The sequence below is a fragment of the Phaseolus vulgaris genome, chromosome 8 (assembly GCF_000499845.2).
Source record: "Phaseolus vulgaris cultivar G19833 chromosome 8, P. vulgaris v2.0, whole genome shotgun sequence".
Lineage (NCBI taxonomy): Eukaryota > Viridiplantae > Streptophyta > Magnoliopsida > Fabales > Fabaceae > Phaseolus > Phaseolus vulgaris.
This window is the reverse complement of record NC_023752.2, coordinates 126,218-149,680: the sequence shown is the minus strand read 5'-3', so window position 1 is coordinate 149,680 and position 23,463 is coordinate 126,218. Positions and strand designations below refer to the sequence as shown.

Below are 23,463 nucleotides of genomic sequence, written 5' to 3'. Positions count from 1 at the left end.
AGAATAAATATTTTGAACTATGAGAAATCCTTTCTAATATATTAGAAAAAAGAGTTAGTGGAAATTTATTATAATTTATATAATTTATAATTATATTTTACTTTTATTTCTTATATTTAAGTATCTCCGTGTGTTTGTGTTGTATCAATATATTCATAAGTGAAAAAAAAAATGTGTTTAATTGGATTCATTTCAAAGGAATAATAATGTGTTATTAAAAAATAAATGATTATTATTTTGAAACAATGGGAGCATCAACTCTAGTTTGGTGTGGATTGGGAAACGGCGTCGTCTTATTTAATTTAATAATTAATTAAAAAGAGAATGGATGGGAAGAAAAAATGGAACAGTTGTTGATATAATCGGCGTTGTGTGCAGTGGAGTGGAGGCGGTGACTCTGTGACTTGCCTTATTGAATTGAATTTTGAGTTGAATCTCTGGTTCATGCTGAATCTCTGCTGCCACTGAAAACCAAAACGATGTCGTCTCCTGCCCTCCCTGTGTTGCTGTTACTGCTGTTTCTCGTTGCCGCCACCGCCGCCGCTGCCGGTGACGATGCCAAACGCGACGACCAGAGAGCTCCCAAGTCCCAATCCTGCAATAACCCCTTCCAATTGGTATTCTCTTTCCATCAATTCTTCTTTTCTTACTTCCCTTCGATCTCCCGTTTTTTCTTCAATTCTACTCCTGCAACTCGCTTCCCAAATCCATCCCAATTTTATACTATTTTATTTATTGACTGCTTCAGGTGAAGGTGGAGAACTGGATTGATGGTGTGGAAGGGCGTATCTACAATGGCGTCACTGCCAGATTTGGCACTCTTTTGCCTCAGAAACCTGAAAACAGTGTCAGAACTCCTGCTATTTTCTCTAATCCTGTGGACTGCTGTTCCAATTCAACCTCAAAGGTTCTTTTCTTCCTCTTCCACCCTGCTTCCTTTCACCTACGATCTAATATATGTATGCCCTTGCTACCTGCCGATTTTAGAAACAAACTAGATAAACTCTCTAACTTGTTCTGTCTTCATATTTCGAAATGTTTTTTGTTGTTCTGTTTTTACCCTCCAATAGCCGGTAATTATATTTGACGGGAATATGGTATATTGTTTTTCTCAAGAAGCATGCCGAGGGAGTTATGCATTCCTCTTTTTACAGCTGTCTGGATCAGTTGCTCTCTGTATGCGTGGGGGTTGTGACTTCACAGTCAAAGCTGAATTTGCACAGTCTGGAGGTGCTACTGGCATGTTGGTGATAAATGATGCAGAAGGTTTGTTTTAGTGCTTCACACACTATGAGACTTCCATACTCATTTACAATCATTGGTAAAGTGAGTTGCGAATACGCTTTTTAATACTAAAGCATATTCATTTATATGAAGATGCAGACAATTCTTGAATACATGTAATACATAATGGAAAGATGAAATGAGTACTGAGTAGTGAAACAACTGACATAAGCATGGACAAAGTGACACGGCCCTTTTCCCACTGTTGCTTTCATCTTTGAATATCCACTAAATGTTTTAGCATACAATTTACTTATTGAATCATTGCTTTGGGTGCAATTAATGACTTGCACTCTCTTCTTTTTTCTGCTTTGATCAATAAAAAGTTTTATATGGTCGTATTTAGTGTAATATCTAACTATAAATTTTTCCAGATCTCTTTGAGATGGTTTGCTCTAATAGCAGTGAGGCAAACATTTCAATTCCAGTTGTAATGATAACAAAGTCAGCAGGAGAAGGTCTCAATAAGTCTTTAATATCTGGAAGGAAAGGTGAGAACATCAATTCTTTGAACATCTAGATGTCAGGTTTATTTTCCACTTGGCTTACAGATTGTTAATTTTAAGTTGTCTATTGCAGTGGAAATATTGTTATATGCTCCACCTCGGCCACTTGTTGACTTCTCAGTTGCATTTTTGTGGTTGATGTCTGTTGGAACAATTGTATGTGCTTCTCTCTGGTCAGATTTAACTACTCCGGAGAAGTCTGATGAACGCTATAATGAATTATGTCCCAAGGTTTTTTTTCCTTGCAACCCTATATTATCCTTAAAGTTTATTATACATAAATGTGTTTTTGTGATTCCTTTAGTAAGCACTTTTCTGGATGTGAGGACATGCTTTTGTCAAGAAAGAATCTACTAATATTTAAACAATGCTAAAATGGGAAATGTATAATCACCGTTTGACCTTAGCATATGTATTGGTCTACATTTCCTATTTTATTTAGTTTTAGTAACTGATAATTATTTTAAGAACGTGTGTTTCAAGTTTTGCAAAATTATTCCAGGGAATGAACTGATGAATATAAAATTCCGGTGTTTGTTATAAGTTTTAAATTATTTGAGGCATGCCCGATTCCCACAAATGTGTCATCTTTATATTTTGCTTGGCTTTTGTTTCCATGGCTGATTCTCACATTAACTAGGATAAACTACTTGATATGGTACATAAGCCATGAAATTCTCCCACTTAATGAACTAGTTTTTTGGGTTAGACTCTACTCTTGCTCTTAAGTTCTAACAGTTGGTGTTTTCCTTGAGAGTTGAACTATGGAAAAGGCTACCCATAGGTTGGATTAAGGTGCAAACCAAATACTAATAGGTGAGTAAATCCATCAAAGAAAAAAAGCTACCATGAGGTCAGTGTCAATAGAGTGAAAACCATTGTGGACATATCGGCCCTTAAAGGTGACAATGTTAGGAGTTTCACATTGAGTTGAATAAACTACTTGATGTGGTACTTAAGCCTCCAGATGTTTTCACCAAATGGATTAGTCATCTGGGTTGGACTCTCCTATTGTGCTCAAGTCCTAAGGTGGGTACATTCATTCCCTCAGGGAATATTGGAAGTTTCAACTTATAATACATCACAACCATTAACTTCTATTCCTAGTTTTGTTTTGTACTTCTACCATACCAGTTCAATTTTTGTAAGCATTCCCATAAATGTTAAACTCCATCCAAACATGTTTAGTTCAACTTACCCAAGATAGTATTCCTCATTATAATATTCCCAGGAATAAATAATACCGCCCATCTTCTATGAATTTTACAATGGAGTACCGGAGTGTGCCTTCTTCCTTTTGTTTACTGATACATTTTTTTTCATGTTTTCTTTTAACACATGATCAAGTGTATTAATTTGTACCTATATGTTTCTTTTCTTTTGTTAGGAATCTTCAAATGCTGCAACGGCCAGAGATGATTTTGACAAGGAAATTGTTAATATTGATTCAAAGGGTGCCATCATATTTGTCATAGCAGCTTCTATCTTTCTTGTGCTATTGTTCTTCTTCATGTCATCTTGGTTTGTCTGGGTGCTGATTGTACTTTTCTGCATAGGTGGTATTGAGGTAATGTGGCTCATTTCCATGGATTTTTCCTGTAGTCTAGTGCTATTGCTAATTAGCAAAAAATCATATATCATTGTATGCATGAAAAAGGAGGTATTGGTTCTGAATCTTCCATGATTATATTTGCAGTCTATAAATAAATTCAAATTTTGAACTAGCAATTTGAGTGTTTGACACATGTAGCAATCAGATTATACTGCATTACTTTTGTTGATTACACATACAAGTTATTAAAGGGTAAGAAAAAAAAGGAAGAGAGTGAAAGTCTCGAGATAAAGAATTTAGGAGCACTAATACAAGCTTTGTTACTGTCATCAACATACGAAATCTAAATCTGCAATGTTCCTCTGTAAGTTATATATTTTTTTTTTCATTTTCAGGGTATGCACAATTGTATTGTAAGCCTGACTGTAAGGTACAACCAATTTCTCTTTGTTTTCTGGCCTGAAAATGGGCTGAGTGTTTCCTCAGCATGCAATGGTTTCTGTTAAGTTCTGTTTTTATTCTAATTTGAATGAGCAGAAAATGCCAAGATTGTAGTCAGAAGACAGTGAGCGTACCTCTATTTGGGGAGACTTCTATTTTCTCACTGGTAGTATTGTTATTCTGTGTGGCATTTGCAATTTTTTGGGCTGCTACACGACAGGAATCATATTCATGGGTTGGCCAAGATATTCTTGTAAGTTTCAGTTTTAGTACCTTTCTAGACAGATCTTTCTATTATTATTTCAGTTTCTAAATTCAATCTTATATTGCTAGAGATGCTTAGAATAGGAAATTTCCTTCTTTCTCAAAAGTTGTCCATGAATACTGACTGTCTTTGCAAATCGGGAACTTTGTATGAAGAACTACAGCAGAAGTTGCAATGGCTTTAAGTCTTGGTCTTTGTTAGTGTTTATTTCTAGACAATTCCTATTTCATTTTTTGTATATATTTAAATGAATTCACCTCAATATATACGTTGATATGCTCAAATAACTACACACACACTGGTGCATCCATAGGTATGTATGTTAGAGAAATGACAAAAACACAGATATTCTTGGTATATCAAGTCCTCTAGTTTAGGAATGGCGTAACTATCAAGTAGTTTATTATGTTAACAAGCAGCTATCCATTGACCATATGAACTAACTACCTTAGTGGTTAGTAGTTCATAAACTATAAATATTTTTTAATATTCTCTTTTAATTTCCTCTTTTCCTAATCTTTATATTAGATTTCGTCAAATCATTAAATAATACATGTTTAAATCTCAACATATTGGTCAAATACCGAATTGGGATCTTGGTTGGTTCCATAATTGGCTTCTCAGATGTAAATCTAGCAGCTGGTTTGTTATGTCAATTATATTTGAAACCATTAGCTCATGATGATAAGTTGTCTGATCTTTCATTGTGCACTAACTATTCACTTGAATTTTTGCTTTGTTCTTCACAGGGCATCTGTTTGATGATAACAGTCTTGCAGTTGGCTAGATTACCTAATATTAAGGTACCTGCATGGATTCTTTATCTCTACAATCAATTTGTTATGTATATTAAAACAGCTCTAATAGTTTCTTATGCATGATATTATAGGTTGCAACTGTACTCCTTTGCTGTGCCTTTGTCTATGACATTTTTTGGGTATTCATATCTCCAGTGATATTCCACGAGAGTGTTATGATTGCAGTAAGTATTTACTTTCTTAGTACTACTATAGTACTTTTACTCTTATTATCTCAGACATGTTAGCATCTTTAAAGGTAGAGTAATAAGTACTTATTTTCTTTTACTTGATAAAAAGAAAAGTTTAGTAAAAGAAAGAAGAGAAAGTAAGCATGAAGTTACAGGATACATCATCTTCGGAAGCATATCAAGAGAAAAAGTCTGAACAGAAAAATACAACGACCACTAGCTGATAAATCTCTCTCTCTCTCTCTCACACTCTCTATCGATCTATATATATATATATACACACACACACACACACACATATACTATAACTGTGAACATGGAATTCAGGAGTGATTCAGTTAAAAACTAAATTCACAGAACTTATCTATGCTCAATTGTTTTTCTATCTGGCATTATGGTGCTTTTTGGAGTGGAGCTTTGGATGGAAATTAGGAAATTCTTGACCTTACACTAAAGTGTTCAGATTGAATGTGGGCAAGAAAATAGGATGTACTTTTAGGAAAGTAATTGGTTTGTGTAGATATTCTTTGGGTGGACTAAAGCTTGTCAGAGGTGATGCATGCTTATGTGTTGGAGCATGAATGGAGGGAAGTGGTAGATGGGTGGTACATGATGGTGAGTTGGTTGTTCTTGTGCTGTGTTCATGTGCTTTTGCTTCAACCGACCTTGGGATTGTATAGATCTAGTTCTCGCAGGCTAGCAGTTGAAAGGAAGGGTATACTGCTAAAAATTCAGTATGTCAAGTAATAAACAAAAGGGAAGTGTACTGCTGAAACGGGTTAAATTTATCTGTGTCACGGTATAGAAAGAGAGGATTTATTCTATGTGAATGTACAGGTATCATCATGTTTAAGTATTATTTAAAACTAAAATTGAGGGCTGCATATATAGCCTTCGGTACAAATTTACAAGCCTGTGGTGGAAGTTAACTATAAAGGAGGGCTACACACAAGAGTTGACTAACACAAAACATATAGTAAACAATCAATTGGCTACCTTATGAACACTTGTATTATTTTTCAGAGGGACTGTTTTGATCTCTCTAATGGTGCTTTATTAAAAAGGAAGTGATAACTCTGGTGTTTTATAGATTTTTTATACTCATGTGTGGGCTTTAATTTCTAGGTTGCTCGAGGTGATAAGGCAGGTGGAGAGGCAATTCCAATGCTTTTGAGATTTCCTCGTCTTTTTGATCCATGGGGAGGTTATGACATGATTGGGTTTGGAGATATTCTCTTTCCTGGGTTGCTTGTTTCCTTTGCTCATAGGTACTGAATTCCTTATTTAGTCAACATCATCTATAAATGCAAGATTTGCAAAGTTGAATATATACATTTGAATGAATACTGTCTATTTTTGCTACCACAGAAAACAGAAACCAAAGAATAATGGATATTTATTGAGTAATTTTGATGTTTCATAGCTTCGTAATTTTTCTTCGCCCTATTTGCATTCCACTGGGGAAGCTACTGTTTGGTTAAGTGAATCGTAGGCTTTTGAACTTGTACTCGGTATATTACGAATATTTGAAATTTGATTACACTTTGCCTGCCCATGACACTGTGTGATAACCAATCCTGTTATGGATATCAAAGTCTAATCCTGTACTTTATGAAAATACATAGTATATTGGCAAATACTGCCACTTTTTGTGGAAGAAGAATCAGCAATGTCTTATCATTGTTTAATATACATGCAAACTTTTGACCTATGTACAAACCATTTGTAACAAGTTTAGCACAATTTATGTACATGCTATAGCTTTCTTGGGCTTGCAAAACATCGGAGAGTTCATTTTAATATTACTCAAAATTAACTAAAGATTTTTTTATACAGTGATGATGTTAAATGGGCAGTTTGATTGTGTTGCTTCGGCTTTTTTGGATTAATAATACTAACTTATATCAAACACGGGCAGAATGTCACAACTGCTCAGGAGTAAAATCCTATCAAATTTCATGACTTTGCAAGCCTCCTGTCCTTTGGATTGTGTTTCATGCATGTTCCTAATGATCTGATGTCTCTTTGATAATTCTTTTCTTTATAAAATTTGCGTTAGGTGACTTATTTATTTATGTACTTAATGGAAAAAAAATGCTGTTTTAACATATTTATTCTGTATTTTGGTTGTCATAGATTTGACAAAGATAATAGGAGGGGGTTATCAAATGGATATTTTCTTTGGCTGGTAATTGGCTATGGCATTGGTAAGTTCTTTGTTTCACGTTTATATTAAAGACTCGTTAATTTATATCAGAACTCTGGCTAAAACTGTGTTGCCTCTGTTTTACTCGTCTACGTTCAATTCAAGGCCAAGTATTTCTGGGATTTATATAAGCATTGTTTGATTAGAGTTCAGAATTTAAGGTCTGTCATACACTGCTTGAAAACTGAAGCAGACTTTAAATAACTGGCACATGCTTCCAGTCACAAGGAATCTAAAAATAAGTTACGATTGCTGATGATCCATATTTATTTGTCACATCACAAACCGTTTCAATGCTTCTATATCGTGACAGATTATCCTTTTCTGTTTTAGGTCTCGTTTTCACATATTTGGGGCTATATCTTATGAACGGAAATGGACAACCTGCTCTTCTCTACCTTGTTCCTTGTACACTGGGTAACTAGTTTTGTGCTAAAATTAGATGCGTAGCTCGACGTTTAAGTTGATTCTATCTGATTCCAATCGTTGTCTAATTAAATGAACAGGTGTGACTGTCATATTGGGATGTATAAGAGGTGAGTTGAAGAGCCTTTGGAATTATGGCACAGACGCATCATTGTCAGCAGAGCATTCTGAAGTTTAAATGATTACATAATTAATTCATCTTTTGAGGATTGAAGAAATTGAACTGCAACTCTGGAAATGTTCTCAGCAGCTCAATGATGGAATGAATGCTGAGGTCAGGAAACACAGCAGGTGTACAGTACAGGCTCCGTAACTATCTTCTGTATTGATGATTGAGTGTTTTTTATGATTATGACTGCTTCATAGTTCACTTGTAAAATGAATGATAAACAGATGGAAAAGGAGGTACAAAAAATTAACCATCATATCGCCATGCCATTGAACTTCTTTGACCTTTCTAACTGCCGTAGTCGCACTTATAATGTTCTGTTTTCAATAAATAATATTCTTTTATTTACTTTTTCAATAATAGTTTATGATATTTCACTTGTGTGAACATCAAATCTGAAAATGAATCATAATTAAAAGATGACGGCTAACACTATTTATTACAGTCAAATGAATATTACACTGTTACAATGTTCATTTTTTTGAAGTATTTATACTTTTTAAGCCTTATGAATTGAAAGATACTATAAAACCAGATACAACTATATTTTTTGTTGCACAGAATTGTGGTATAAAGGAATATCTTAGGAAAAGCCATTACATTGTAAGGATTTACAAGAGGAATTTTGTAATTATAAAATGTTTTGATATTTGAAAGCTATTCCAGGTTTGAAAAACTGTATATGGTCATTACTAAGCAGGAAAAATAATTTCAAACAAATTACAAAGCTAACAATGCAATTTAACCTTTTTAATTTTAGAAAAATGGTTGTTTTACTATTTTTAAAATTTTATTTATAGAGAACTAAAGTAAAGATTGAATGAAGGAAGGAATATGATAGGAATTGCTATACTTAACATTCACTTATCTGCTTAGTTAGTTCATTCCTATTTGTGTTTGATTAATTTAAAAAATGGAACTCCCAAACAATTTGCCTGATGATTCATTTGAGAAATAGGATTAAAGTCTCACTAAAACTAGAAAATCAAGTCCTGTATTTGCCCATTTAATTTATATGGCAGACTATTCTCAAAAGCTTCAAAGGTAAACGATTATTGTTACTGAAATTAAACATGTTGATTGGGGAAAATCACATGTTGTTCTTTGCAATGAAGTCTGAGTCTGAGTGGTAGAAAAGTTTGGATGGAGTAAAATATTTGACTTGTGCTGCATTTTGTTCCTAACAACAAAAAAAGTTTCAATCTCTTTTGGTACAATCACCTCTCGAAACCCCAGCTTCTTTGCCACCCATATTCTGCCAACAACATCTTCACATGTCTTTGTTTGTAGTAAACACATTAAATTTCAACTCTCTTATTGCTCTTGGTCCTACCACTAGACACTCACGGGTTCCTTCTATGCAGACACCACACACTCCCTCACTATAAAATATTCTTCCCCCTTCCTTCCCACTTCCAATCATCACACAATTCCAAATGCTTTAATTTTGTAGAACCTTCTTCACCTTCACTCTTCTCTTTTCCTCCATGGATCAATTTCTCATTCTTCTTCTTTTTCTCACATCTCTCTTCACTTCCCCTTTTCTGCTCATTGCTCAATCTCCAACTCCAATTATCTCTCATATCAGTGTAGTAGGAGCTGTTTACTGTGATACCTGCTCCACCAGCACTTTTTCCAAAGAGAGCTACTTCTTGCAAGGTAAGAACATTAGCAGTAGATGAATGGTTCATGAGTGTTAATTTTGCAATGCACTGTTTCATTGATTTGATCTAATCAATTAATCAGGTGTTGAAGTTCACATACAGTGCAGATTTAGAGCCACCTCACCAAAAACTAACGAGCAGATAAGCTTCTCAGTGAATAGAAGCACAGACCAATATGGAGTGTACAAGTTGGAGATACCATCAGTGGATGGAGTTAACTGCATGGATGGTTCTGCAATTGTGTCACTCTGCCAAGCTTCTTTAATAAGCAGCTCCAATTCCACTTGCAATGTTCCCTTTCTCAAGAGCACAACACGCCAGATATCAGTCAAATCAAAGCAAGATAACCTCTGTGTCTACACCTTGAGTGGTCTCAGTTACAAGCCACCTCAGAAGAACACTACCTTGTGTGGACATCAGAATCAGCAACCCCCATTGCCAAACTCCTTCAACTCCTCTGAGTTCTTCTTCCCTTGGCCACACCTACCATTTCCTCCCCTTCCACCTTTTCCACCCTTACCCTTTCCCCTTCCACCTTTTCCATCCTTACCCTTTCCTCCATTGCCATTCCCAACCTCACCACCAATCCCATCTCTGCCTTTCCCTTTCCCACAATATCCTCCAACCCCATCTGCCTTTTCACCTCCTCCATTCAATTTGCATGACCCTCAAACTTGGCTACCTCCCATCCCTTCCCTTTCTCATACTCCACCACCCCCTCCTGCATTTAATGTAGGGGATCCCTCCACTTGGATCCCTCATATTCCTCCCTCACCTCCTCCTAATATACCACACCTCCAAACTCCTTAGAATTTCATACCACTACAAGAAAATCTTTAAATAGAAACTAAGTTTAGAGAAAAAAATAATTAGTTACTATATGAATAAATTAGAGACAATTTTATAAACTAAACAAATTATTAGCATCTAAATTAGTTTTTAGTATTAATAAAAATTTATAAAATAGTTTCTAAATTGATATCTAATATTAGCTAACAAGATTTTAGCTACTTATTATTTTGTGTTCTAAATTAGTCTAAAACTTAGGTAACTAATTTAGATATCAATTTATAAACTATTTTATAAATTTTTTATTAATAATAGAAACCATTTCAGATACCAATAATTTTTTAGTCTTTAAATTAATATCTATTTAGTTAATATAATAACTAATTTTTTTTTTTAAATTTGTTTATTATTTATTGATTTTCTTGTAATATAGATTGTAATATTTTTTATTTATTGCTGTCATAACTACATTTGTATGGAAACATGTCATTGAGCGGTGAAGAAGAACATAATATAGAAAGTACAGTGCAATTCAGTAATTAAAGTTGATTGGGTGGTAACACAACCCCCGTCGGTGTTGTCTTCTCCAGCTCACGTGTATGCTATGCTGTGTTGTTCTATTGAGCCAAAAGTGAAGCAAGTCACAACCAGAATAATATGTGGTGTGATCAAAGAAAAGGGATCACAGGTTTTTACTTCAATAAAAAATGTTGGTTCCTATAGTAACTTCATGTCCTATGTCCTGCTTTGTTTAATTAATTTATGTAAACATATAATGTCATATAATTAATAGTTTTTTTTCGTATTCTAAAGTTGATTGTATAGTTTTTCTACAGTATTGAGTAATGGATTCAATTAAATTTTATCTAATTTATTAATATTAAATGTCAATTAATATAGAGATCAAAGTCTTACGATTTAAAAAATATAAAAAATCAAATATTAAAAATCTCGAGTGAACTTTAGTTTCTGAACATTGTAAATAAAAATGTGTCCAATGTTGGACATGGACTTAACGGACAAATAAAAATTATATAATTTAAAAATATGAGTAAGTCAAAATGAATAAAATTTATATAATTTAAAAATATGAGTAAGTCAAAATGGAAGAATTAAAAAATAGAGAAAAAAAAACTTAGCTGACACTATGATATCGAATTTAGTATTTATATTTTAAAAAGAGTGTTGAGAATGAAAAAAAAGGTAAAAAAAATGAAATTGATGGAAACAATTAATGTACAGGTGGGATGGGTTAGTGTGAAGAAGGATAAATTAATACACATCTTAATCTTAATTTTAGTCTTAATCATAATCTTAATCTTAATCTTACGTATCTATATCACGCCTCTCTCAATTTAAAATATTTAACACTCACTCACAAATCAACAAAACTTATGATTAAAATACTATACTAAGCTTATTTTAAATATATATACCTAAATCTCATACATCATATAAAATAAATAATTACAAGTCAATTATTATTTTAAATATTATTTACAATTCTTTAATAAAACTCATTTCTCTTTTATATTATCTATTTTTAATTAGAACGCACACTTCAAAGTGAATAATCTGCAATATACTGTTTTTAATTAGTTATACATACTTTTTTATATGATTCTAATTTATATTCTATAAATTTAAAGTTAACTTGAATTTTAACATATGATAAGAACAATAGTCAAACTACTTTATAAATATTTTTATTAACTTCTTTATTGAATAATTTAATTTATATTTTAATTGTATATCTTAATTAATTTATTTTTTATGAATAAAGTTATGAAGTGATTTCTTTTTCATTTAAAATGTGTTGTGAAAACTTTTATTTTCCACTGTCCAAATGCAATTATTGTATTTACCTCAGATGTGACTTCTGAATTGTGAATATCAGAAATGGTGTACAAATTAAGTCCACCATCGTCATAATTATAATGATAATCGTAATTAAACTCTGAAAAAGTCAACCATTTTGTGTATGATGTCTCGTACTAAATAAAAAAAAGTATTATTAAAATTATTTTGGTACGAAAACTAAATAAATTATTATTATTGGATACGTCAAAGCCTCACAAAAATACAAAATGAATTTGACCTTCTTATCTCCCTTCCACCGCCCAATATGCCACCTTTTAATTAACTAATATATTATTAGTCAAATAAAATACATTTTTTAATTATTAACTCCTATAAAAAATAAACTATTATTAACGAAAAATGAAAATATAAAACAATTTACGCCGCCAATTTATTTTATTAAATTCTTAAAGTAAGAGTAGTAATATAGTTGCGTATTTATTAAATAAGTAAATAAGTTATTTATAGTTAAGGGTTGATGAGTAACAGTATTCCGTCATAAACACTTCCATTATAAAGGTTTATTTTCCTTAACAACATATTTAATTTTTTGAAAATTTAGTAATTGACAAAAAGGAAAGAAAATAAAAAAAGAATTGAATTTCTTTGTATTTGACCCATGAACTATGATTGAGTGAAATTTACAACAATAATGAGTGAGGTTTAGAAAAAAAAAATGAACAGTAATAATTGATTATATTTAATTTGAAAAAGACTTGATTACACATAGATTAACAGTGCAAGTCACTAATTGTGGTCTATGAATATATAAGGGTTAAAAATATTGTAAAATATCTTAAGAAATGAATGACTAATTTACTGTTCTGTGGTCTAGGCTAATTGAAAATTTTGAAAAAAAATTTTGAGGAGTCAAAATTTACGTGAGAAAAGTAATTTAAAATAAATATATTAAAATATTAAAAAAAAATTTAACCTTTTTTTAGAAAAATCAATGTAATAGTCTAAAAAAATGCTGAAATTGTTCCTGAACTTGTGTATATGTGCATGACCTATAAGAACAAAATAACAATTTATTTCTTCTACACTAATATGTTTGGCAGGTGTCATTACATGTTTATTGGTTAACTCCTTTACTAATAGTTAAACATTTTCTTTTCTCATTTGAAGCTGCTAAAAAATCTATTCTCATTTTTTTCGTTATTAATTCTACATAGCAGTAGAGAAGAGATAATCGAAGTAGTTTTGTTTTTTCACATGTTTGAATGCATGATTTCTAACTAAGAATCCAACCAAAGTGAAAGTGTTAGTCACCAAATGAAGATGAGAAAGATAAGTAGGTAAAGAACATAACATATATTAAAGTGTTAAGGTTCGAACAAGTATCTTAAACGAGATGTTTGTGTTATATATACATATAAGACATCGACATTTATACAACATTCGTAAAACGATGAAATGTTTAATTCAAAAATATTTGTTAAATTTTTTACTAACACGATTCTAATACAATTTAAAAAAAAATACATTAATTTTTTAAAAACTCAAATTTATTATATAAATTTTTATTATAATTATAAAAATAAAGAACAAATTGTTTGAATAAAAAAAAAATATCTTTCAACTAAAACAATTGAAATATACTTATACACATAAATTTTTATTATCAATTTATATAATTCATAATTATATAATATATAGATCGGTGTATCCGTATTTTAACATTTTAAAAATTACACGTATATTCGATTTTGATATCGGTTTTATATGTTAAATATTGAACTTAAAGAGCCATAAACATAGATGATCCAGAAATTTTATTTAATCTGCAGAAAGAAAAGAAAGGGAAAAGGTCGAAGGATGATCGATTACAATATTATTGATGAGGTGAGGAAGTTAAGAAGAGGTTTATCTTTTGGTGGAGGAAGTGCGAAGAAGACGATAAGCTGAGGGAGACCGCTTAAGACAGTAACAGCGACTTTCTTCTTCTTCTTCATCTTTTTCTTTTTCTTGTTTTTTAGAATACTCCATTTCCATCAACACCTTGTAGAAGATGTCAACGTTGCAGGGAAGAGCCAAAGGACCTTGGCTCGTGTACCCATACTCCGATTCTGCTTCTTCCAGAAGCATCTTGAACAGAGGGTGATTAGCGTACTCTGTCTTAATGAAGAACCTCTGCATTTCGGGTCCAACGTAGACGGAGAAACAACCTTGTGGTGCCACATAAACACTGTTACTGCTATTGTTTTTCTTCCCTCCTTTCCGACCAGGCCATGATTTGCTCCTCCTCATCATCATCATGCTGCTTTTGCCTGCTCCTATCCACTTCCATCGCTCCCACGTTTTCGTGATGAGCCCCTTCACCACCTTCTTCTTCGCCACATCACCCATCTCCGAATTCATTCAAACACAACACTAAATATATAGCAGAAAACGAGGAAAAAATGGGACGAGATGAAGTCAACCCCTGTCGTAAACCAGATTAAACATGGTCTTACTCCTTGGTCTCATTGTGTTGCTCATGTGCGTGCGATAGAGAGAGTTAAAACAAGTTTTCACAGTTAGACATGAGGTGATAGAGATGAAGAAGAGACGAAAAAGAGATGAAGAAGAGAAGAGATGAAGAAGAAATGAAGAAGAGATGAAGAGGCGACGGCACCAGCAGCCACATATATATACCAATTTCTCTCTCTGCTGTGTATTTGTCAACTCCACAATTTCTATAATTTATGTTACTATTCTAATAACAACGTTCTTCCAATAACATCTAATTTCTCAATTCTCATCATTTTTTACTCTCCACTTCAATCTTTCATTCATTTTTTTAATTCTAAATTCAACTTTCTAATATTATTCTTTATCAATGTTATCTAACCACTTTTCACGTATTTATTTTCTTATTCTTTTAATAAAAATTATAAACTTCTGATGGATTTATAAATAAATATATAATAAATAATGAAGAGCTTGATGACAAATAACTTGTTTAGTTGTTGGATATATGTCATTGTTTGAGGGTGTGACATATCTGGTGTGGTGGGGTGATATAACTGTATTTGTTGGGTTTCTTTACCTTTATTTGAGATTTTAGCTTGATTTGTAATATAATGTTTGTTGGATCTTTAATTGGTAGAGTTTTAAAAAACCTGTTTTTTGGAGTTTTGTATAAGGGTTGAGACATCTGAAGTGACTCATTTTATTTTATTTATTTTTTGCTGATAAAAAAATAATAAATAATGAAGAATAAACTTAGAATTAAATAATATAAAAAAATTCAAATAATAATTTTAAAAATTATAATATGATTGTATAAAAAATATGGTTTTTAAATGTATGATTACTTTTTTTAGTCTCTATACCAATGCATATCTAATTCTCCAGCAACTTTCATTTAATATAATCGTCACAATTTTAAGTCAATGCCAATTGTTTTTTTTTTAATAATATCTCCACATTATTTATAAATTATTACCAAGAAAAGCTCAATAAGATTTTGCTACGTGTATAACCTTTTCTTTTAAAAAATCTTTTAAACTTTTTTTTTTCCTTATTGCCCCTCTAGAAGTCTGAGGCAGAGATAATATATATAGTAAGAGAAAGTATTGATAAACTAATGTCAATAAACAACATTTAATTTTAGGGTGAGTTAATATGTATATATAATAATAATAAGTCTGGTATTTACTTAAATTATAATATTTTCTAATCTTTTTTATTTATTTTTATATGGTCATTTTTTATTTTTTTAATCACTATATTGTAGTAGTGCTTGTGTTTATAGATAAATAGGTTACTACTACTTTTATATTTTTATAGAGAAATAAGAGTAATTAATAGGACTTCTAAAAAAAAAAAAGTCACTGCTTGAAAAGTTTTATCAAATAAGAAGTTGACTCGCTCAATAAAGAATATATAAAGAGGATAATTTTAATTTTGAATTCATTCAGTGAGATGATGATGTTTCTGAGCCAAAACTATCAACAACTTTGAATTTCTTATGTTATTTTTCATATCTCACTAAATAAAATAATAATATAAAAGAATTTTTATTTTTAAGAATCACATTAACATTATTTCAGTTTTTTGTAATCTGAAGTAAAATTTAATTAAATTAAAGAATTCACTGCTTAAAAAAAGCACTAGATCTTCCAAATAAGTGTTCTATAAGAATCTGGTTAAAAAGTTAAAATAACATTAAAAATCATATAAAAATGTATGAAAAAAAATCATAGGAGAACCCATTTTTACATATAAAAGACGTCTTTTTAACTAATGTCTTGAAGATAGTGGTTAACATTTCTCATATAATATAATAATAGGAAAAGAAAATAAAGGGGAATAACCACTTCTCTTCAAAGATTTACAAGAAAGACAAATTTCGTGGCCATTTTTCTTTAACTTTCATTAATTAGTTTCAACAAAGTACTTTGGTGAATATATTCACATTTTATCCTAATTTGTAAAAACTATATTGAGTGATGTGAAAAAGAAAAAAAGTTAGATTTAACAAAGTGATACGATTATGATAATAGAGTCACTAATATAATATGGATGTTTCTGCTACTATATATTAAAATTTTGATATAATCATAAAAAGAACATTAATATTGATATTCTTGTCATCTCCTAAGAAGAAGAAAAAGTTAAAATATTACTAAGTATATTAAATATAGATAACTCATACAAATAAACTACAAAATAAAAACCATAATATGAAAAGAAAAGAGTAATAAAGTGAAACAAAATAATTTTAATATTTAATGCATGGTCAATTATAAGAGAACAGAAAGATAATGTATTCACAATTAATAAAATTATGATAAATTTTGAAGATTATACTTATGATCTTGTTTTCATTATATATATATTATTTATTTATTTTATTTTTAGATTAGTGATTGAAATTAAGTATTTAAACTACTATCTTGATTAAGTATTTTTATGATTCCTACTTGTGTTGGTAGTTTTCTCATGGTCCCATCTCTAACATGCTAGACGACATGATACGAGAAATTTAATATCATATATTGCAAGTAGTAATAACCATGTATCAATCCTTAGGCTTTATAACAAACAATTCATATACAAAAATGAAAAAAAAAAACACTATCATTCCTGATTATTCTAATACCAAATGTCATAAATTAATCAAAGTTGTTTGATATTGTATTCCACCCACTTGTCAAACTCTGAGATAAAAAAAATATTCATTTGGAGGATTCTAAAAAGCTTTGTAGGGTTAAACACCCAATCCAATTCTTCATTTTAACAATTAACTTAAAAAAATAAAGAATAAAAATAAGAGCTACCCTAACAATCAATCTAATAATTAACTAATACCACACTTGTTTAACATCTCACGTCAACTAGAAATTAGAGTATTTCATAGTATATAAGTGAGTGCAAACCTCACCCCATTAACCAATTTTATGGAGTTGAGTTAGATTTAAAGTTTACTTTGTAATATGATATCAGAGTCATTTCGAGCCTATCCTGCTATTGGACCACTATCGGACTTTACCCATAATATATAGTTTCACGCACGAGTTGACAGACTCGACGTGAAAAGATGTGTTGAAAATGACTTAGACTTAAAATACACTTTGTAGTAACACTAGTGTTTAAATTTGATTAAGTTTAAAATAAATGTTTTCAAAATAACTGGTTATTTAAAAGAACACCTAGAATTTACTTGTTTTTATTTTTGAAATTTTGGAACTAGTTTTTTTTTTTCCAAATTTGTCTTCAAAAACATTTATGACTAAAACTTTTATTAAAAAGGTTAATCATATACTAACAACCCATATTTTTATACAACTACATACAGAATTTTATACGAAAACCCATCATTTTTGTATTGAAAACTAAAAGAGAAGAGAGTGAAATGGAGTGTGTGGAGGGTGATTGGGTGTGATTATAAGTGGAGTTTGGTGGAGTTCACCGAATTCTTTCACAACAATCTGTTTGTCTGTAAATAAAATAGTATTAATAGATAATAGAAACAGTAACCCTCACTGTAGCTATGTGTTTTGATTCCTTTTCAGTTGATTGCGTTGAGTTGCAGTTGCACCTCTATTCTTAACTCTCAATTTCACTCACTCATTCATCGGAATTCGATTTCATGGGTTGCTTCTCCTGTTTCGCTCCCACTTCCACTTCCAAGGAGGATCACAACCACCGTCACCACCACCACCACCACCGACAACCCAACCCCAATCCCAACCTCAATCCCAATCCATCTCTCCCTTCTCAGATTTCCAAATTGCCCTCTGGTCAGTTACTTCCTATTTTTTCATCTCCTTTCAAACTTGTTCTTCATTTTCAATATTCACTCGCTCTTCATTCATTCTCTTAGCCATGAAATCAGTTAGTTAGCTATGTGATTAGGTGAATTCTATGGGATCCACAACGCAACTCATATGAATTCTTTCTGTTGCAATTGGAATTGCAGGAGCAGACAAGCTACGGTCCAGAAGTAATGGAGGTTCCAAAAGGGAATTGGCTCCTCCCAACACCAAGGAAGGACATGGAGCCGCCGGCCAAATCGCTGCTCAAACTTTTACTTTCCGTGAACTTGCAACTGCAACCAAAAACTTTAGGCCGGACTCCTTTGTAGGGGAGGGTGGTTTTGGAAGGGTCTACAAGGGCAGGCTTGAAACCACTGGTCAGGTACAGTCACTGCTATCCGATGGGGAAGAAACAGTGAATCATCACCAATCACTGTGCTTTCTTGGAATCAATGTTCTTGTCACTGTCATAATATCAAAATTATTTCCTATCTAAGACACTATCTTTGATTTGATTCCACTTCCACCGAGACCAATGAGTTTGGTTTTCCTTGGTCCATCATTTTACAATAATGCTTTTATCATTCCCAATGATGCAATACAGATAGATATCCATGGTGACTGATCTGTATCGTCATATACTACCATGTATTCTAAGGGGATGAAGGCTACTTGTAAAATAGGGAAATAGAGATGGTTTTTATGATTATTTTGATGAACTTAATTCCGTGGCTATCCTGAAAAGGTTGAATCATCTGTTTTTAAATCTGAAATATCTGTTATTGTGTTCTGCCAAATACTTATGTTATGTTGCCAAGTTTGTGTTTGGCTGTTGTCTTGTGAATGCCTGGAGGATGATGGAGTAATATTAGTTCATACATTTGAGTTCATGTTTCTTCTTGATCAGATATCTTAACGTTTACCACCCCCTGCCTTGGTTCTGATTCTCTCTCGCTTTCCTCGTTTTGTGACTATTTTTTCCCCAATATAGCCTTACTAATAATTGCCCCTTCAGTCCTGTGCAGGAGACCACATTTCATTAGGTTCTTTTTGCAGGAATTGAAATGGTTTACCTTTCACACCACTAAAGTTATGTCCAAAATTATAACTCTGCTTTTCAATCAAAGACGACAATACTTAATTTCAAATGCAGAGTAATCAAAAGAGTTTTTATGTGGTTGGGACCTCTAGTGATTAGTGAGTCCTAACATCTGATCATTTGGTTGTACAGATTGTTGCAGTCAAACAGTTAGACAAAAATGGTCTACAGGGTAATCGGGAATTCCTTGTAGAGGTTCTCATGCTCAGTCTTCTGCATCACCCTAACCTTGTGAATCTCATTGGATACTGTGCGGATGGGGAACAACGCCTCCTTGTTTATGAATTTATGGCTTTGGGATCATTGGAAGATCACCTTCATGGTATGGTTGTTTTGCTCTCTCTTCCTATTTCTTTGATAGAAGTTTTTTTAGGTTAATGTTTCTCAGATATTAAAATATTGGAGATTCTCTTTTAGAAATTCCCTGTACATTATTTGAAACTCTAGACGTATTTGTGTAGCCTTATGCAAACAAGAAAAATATTAAAAATTATTACAATTTTAGCATTTTCGATATTGTCAGATATTACAGAAACTTGCATCCTTTAATGAAATGATTAAAACAATTTAACTACTGTACGTGTTTTTGGGATGTAAAAATGTATAAATAATGCTGTGCAGAAAATTCTTAAATGACATTAAATTCTGATAGTGGTCACTGTATTCTTTGACACACTTGACTTTCTCTTGTAGAATGACATTTCTTAGGTCGTGAGTGAGCTGTTCTTCCTGGCCAATATAATCTAAGTTCTTCTATTTCCTTACAATGCATGTTGTTTGTTTAATTGTTTTTTTACATATCTATTCAAATTGATAGAATTTTTCTCAAGATTTTTACTCTTGCAATGAGTTTTTAGGTGTCTTTGTGAATCTATTACATTATTAAAATTTGTATGCGGTTTTTACACCCTGTCATGGGAACATCCATGCTCGTTATGTTATGCCCATCTAATTTTTATGTTCCAAGCCTTGCCTCTCTAACACATGATTACTGTATGAGTTCCTGATTTTCTTATATCATTATTTCAATGTTTCATTCATATAACATTCAATATTTCTATTTCCGTAACTGTTTTGTGGATGAGTAGCATAGAAACTTTAAAATTCTGTACAATAAGATGGCATGAACATACCTTCAGTTTTGTAGCTTCATTAATAAAATAATCATTGGCTATGATCGGGATGTGTTCATGTAGTTTTAGTATGGTAACACCAATTGAGTGATAACTACAAACTCTTTAATGGGTGAGTAGTTCCACTAAGTAGCATAATCAGGCTATGTTTTCAGGTTCAAAGCTAGGCTTTCATATCAGGCCATGCCAGAACTTAATGGGAATTTACAGAGCTTGATCCAAAATTCCATAAACAAACACTTCAGCTTAAAAAAAGAAATCAAAGTCAAAGACTTTTTTTACCCAAAACAGTATCTTAAAACCTAAAATACAGTTTAGGATGCCAAAACGCATGGAAGCACAATAATAAGAGGTTTTCTTATTTATTTAAAGAGCAAAAGATTTTACACATGCACCATCAGGTTTGAAATAAATTGAACATTTAAAAGTATTCAATCTCATGGCCTATATTTACTTATAATTTGAAAAATACAGTGTATGTTAAAATAAATTTAATTAATGAACTGTTAAATAATTTTAATATATATGTATGTACAATCAAATGATACCTACCTGGTCAAGTTTTGTAAAATGCATCTCCATTAACATTACATCAGGAAGTAAATTTTATCAATCTAATCAAATATTAGATTACACTACAAATATCTAAAATTCTATAAAATTTTATATCCATAATGATCAAGATAATTTTGCTTACGTCATTGCTTGGATTGATTAAATTTGCTTTGAAGAAAAGTTATTGGACCTGTTATTTTACCTTGTGAAATTTGATCCAATCACACAAGCTCAATTGCCAAACTTTCTTTCAAATATATATTTTTTTCAATTCAATCACTGAATCATGTAATATTATAACAATGTCATGCATTCCAAATTTTACATAATTTATGCGCATAAGCATGTAATTTATTGATAGAAAATTACTTATACTTTAAATTGCATGCTATACGGAAACTACCTCCTTAAGCAATGTGTAGTTGTCGTAATTACAGTTGATGTTTAACTTTGTTTATTGATCTCTGTGCAGATCTTCCCCCTGATAAGGAACCACTAGATTGGAACACTAGAATGAAAATAGCTGCCGGTGCAGCAAAAGGATTGGAATACTTGCATGACAAGGCAAATCCTCCTGTCATTTATAGAGACTTCAAGTCGTCTAACATATTACTTGATGAAGGATACCAACCTAAGCTTTCTGACTTTGGTCTTGCAAAGCTTGGTCCTGTTGGTGACAAATCACACGTTTCTACCCGAGTCATGGGAACTTATGGTTACTGTGCTCCCGAGTATGCTATGACTGGACAGCTGACAGTGAAGTCTGATGTATACAGCTTTGGGGTTGTCTTCTTAGAGCTTATTACTGGCCGCAAAGCAATTGACAGCACCCAGCCCCATGGAGAACAGAATCTTGTCACATGGGTTTTGCTCTATTCTCTCTCTTGTCATTGTAGTTAGTTCAGCATGCATAAACTCTTGTAAAAATGGAGTGGTGATAGTGGTTTTAGTTGTATGTTTGTGCAGGCACGTCCACTTTTTAACGACCGCAGGAAGTTTTCAAAGTTGGCTGATCCTAGGCTTGAGGGACGGTTTCCCATGCGGGGTCTTTACCAGGCTCTAGCTGTGGCATCAATGTGCATTCAAGAATCTGCTGCCACACGCCCTCTGATTGGAGATGTGGTGACAGCCCTCTCTTATCTGGCAAACCAGGGATACGACCCCAACAATGCTGGGCATGGTTATAGGGGGTCTGGCGATGATAAAAGGAACAGAGATGATAAAGGTGGAAGAATACTGAAAAATGATGAAGCTGGGGGATCTGGACGCAGATGGGACTTGGAAGGATCCGAGAAAGATGACTCCCCTCGAGAAACTGCAAGAATGTTAAACAGAGATCTAGATAGAGAACGTGCTGTGGCTGAAGCCAAGCTATGGGGAGAGAACTTGAGACAAAAAAGACAACAAAGTTTGCAGGAGGGCACTTATGGTTCTAAGTAAGGCATAGTTTCCCAGCTCAGTCTTTTACAACTTAGGTTGATTTTCTGCTTTCAGGCTATGGAATGTGGAAAAGAATGGGGAGCTTACCTGGGGTAACTCGACCACCCAATTTAGGCTAAAAGATTAGGTTCTAATTTGTTCTGAATCTGCCTAGTAGCCAATACTTACAATAGCTACAACATGTATGAACCTCTTTACAAAATCTTTTCTAACATAGCCTTTTGGCTCTGTGTTTTCCCTAATTTATTTGCTGTACTTTCTGTACAGTTTTTCAGAACTAGTCCTATGGTCTCTGTTTGGAACACCCTAAGTTTGGCACATTGCTGCATTAAACATGCTCAGACAAAAAGCTTCTCAAAATCTACTATAATTATCAACTAATTAGTAATTACGTCTTACTTCTTTAGTGAAATAGTGTATGTAATCATTCTAGTCATGGAATTCACCGTTACAGCATCTTTAATTAACAACTTAATCCAAGTTTCTCTACTACTTTTTTAATAACACTCCCTACTTCTAGTTGAGAGTTGTAATTAGACAACATGATGCGATTACATGTTGCTTACAAACATTAGATCAATCATATATAATAAAGTATTCCATTCAATCACCTGGTATTAAATAGGGGTGTTCAGAAAAACTTGAATTGAAGTTCAGTTTTAAAAGGAAAAACTAAATTATTATAATAAAGTATTTCAGTTCAATGTCATCGTTATCAGATAAAACCTATCACTTATACTACACCCACTCTATGCTTTATCTTTTATTTTTTGCTATATGCCACTCTCTCCAATATCATAACAAAAATATATAATAGAAACCAAAAATTTTATTCAAGGAA

General features: G+C 32.2%; 4 protein-coding genes across 6 annotated transcripts; 3 read left to right on the top strand and 1 right to left on the bottom strand.

The window, feature by feature from the left end:
* The first annotated feature begins 262 nt into the window (after nucleotides 1-262).
* LOC137823839 (signal peptide peptidase-like 2) lies at nucleotides 263-8,106 on the top strand. Its single transcript, XM_068629129.1, has 14 exons — nucleotides 263-617; nucleotides 749-907; nucleotides 1,155-1,266; nucleotides 1,659-1,775; nucleotides 1,864-2,021; nucleotides 3,178-3,357; nucleotides 3,738-3,772; nucleotides 3,880-4,036; nucleotides 4,798-4,851; nucleotides 4,938-5,030; nucleotides 6,162-6,304; nucleotides 7,173-7,243; nucleotides 7,576-7,659; nucleotides 7,749-8,106. Exons 1-14 carry the CDS (start codon nucleotides 480-482, stop codon nucleotides 7,844-7,846), a joined length of 1,599 nt encoding a protein of 532 aa, XP_068485230.1. The 5' UTR covers nucleotides 263-479; the 3' UTR covers nucleotides 7,847-8,106.
* A 1,138-nt stretch (nucleotides 8,107-9,244) lies between these two features.
* On the top strand, nucleotides 9,245-11,016 carry LOC137823841 (proline-rich receptor-like protein kinase PERK10). Its single transcript, XM_068629130.1, has 2 exons — nucleotides 9,245-9,496; nucleotides 9,584-11,016. The coding sequence occupies exons 1-2, from the start codon at nucleotides 9,325-9,327 to the stop codon at nucleotides 10,309-10,311; spliced, it is 900 nt and encodes a 299-aa protein (XP_068485231.1). The 5' UTR covers nucleotides 9,245-9,324; the 3' UTR covers nucleotides 10,312-11,016.
* Nucleotides 11,017-14,016: 3,000 nt separating this feature from the next.
* On the bottom strand, nucleotides 14,017-14,499 carry LOC137823436 (auxin-responsive protein SAUR71). The gene has a single exon (XM_068628574.1). The coding sequence runs from the start codon at nucleotides 14,497-14,499 to the stop codon at nucleotides 14,017-14,019; it is 483 nt and encodes a 160-aa protein (XP_068484675.1).
* A 3,315-nt stretch (nucleotides 14,500-17,814) lies between these two features.
* Nucleotides 17,815-22,899, top strand: LOC137823838 (serine/threonine-protein kinase PBS1-like). 3 transcript variants are annotated; one of them, XM_068629127.1, is made up of 6 exons: nucleotides 18,061-18,380; nucleotides 18,560-18,777; nucleotides 19,411-19,484; nucleotides 19,627-19,816; nucleotides 21,655-22,046; nucleotides 22,149-22,899. In XM_068629127.1, exons 4-6 carry the CDS (start codon nucleotides 19,696-19,698, stop codon nucleotides 22,620-22,622), a joined length of 987 nt encoding a protein of 328 aa, XP_068485228.1. In that variant the 5' UTR covers nucleotides 18,061-18,380; nucleotides 18,560-18,777; nucleotides 19,411-19,484; nucleotides 19,627-19,695; the 3' UTR covers nucleotides 22,623-22,899. The 3 variants fall into 3 exon arrangements, with proteins under 3 accessions (XP_068485227.1, XP_068485228.1, XP_068485229.1); XM_068629126.1 differs by lacking the exon at nucleotides 19,411-19,484 and having other exon boundaries at nucleotides 17,815-18,380; XM_068629128.1 differs by lacking the exon at nucleotides 18,061-18,380 and having other exon boundaries at nucleotides 18,600-18,777; nucleotides 19,411-19,485.
* The last annotated feature ends 564 nt before the right edge of the window (nucleotides 22,900-23,463 follow it).

What these genes read in the sequence shown, in the direction of transcription:
- LOC137823839 (XM_068629129.1), top strand. Translation starts at nt 480, where the DNA reads ATGTCGTCTCCTGCCCTCCCTGTGTTGCTGTTACTGCTGTTTCTCGTT. An exon ending in GGTGATAAATGATGCAGAAG is followed by an intron (nt 1,267 to 1,658) that starts GTTTGTTTTAGT and finishes AAATTTTTCCAG; the next exon opens with ATCTCTTTGAGATGGTTTGC. An exon ending in CCTTGTTCCTTGTACACTGG is followed by an intron (nt 7,660 to 7,748) that starts GTAACTAGTTTT and finishes TTAAATGAACAG; the next exon opens with GTGTGACTGTCATATTGGGA.
- LOC137823841 (XM_068629130.1), top strand. Translation starts at nt 9,325, where the DNA reads ATGGATCAATTTCTCATTCTTCTTCTTTTTCTCACATCTCTCTTCACT. An exon ending in AGAGAGCTACTTCTTGCAAG is followed by an intron (nt 9,497 to 9,583) that starts GTAAGAACATTA and finishes TCAATTAATCAG; the next exon opens with GTGTTGAAGTTCACATACAG.
- LOC137823436 (XM_068628574.1), bottom strand. Translation starts at nt 14,499, where the DNA reads ATGGGTGATGTGGCGAAGAAGAAGGTGGTGAAGGGGCTCATCACGAAA.
- LOC137823838 (XM_068629126.1), top strand. Translation starts at nt 18,230, where the DNA reads ATGGGTTGCTTCTCCTGTTTCGCTCCCACTTCCACTTCCAAGGAGGAT. An exon ending in GATTTCCAAATTGCCCTCTG is followed by an intron (nt 18,381 to 18,559) that starts GTCAGTTACTTC and finishes TTGGAATTGCAG; the next exon opens with GAGCAGACAAGCTACGGTCC. An exon ending in AACAGAATCTTGTCACATGG is followed by an intron (nt 22,047 to 22,148) that starts GTTTTGCTCTAT and finishes ATGTTTGTGCAG; the next exon opens with GCACGTCCACTTTTTAACGA.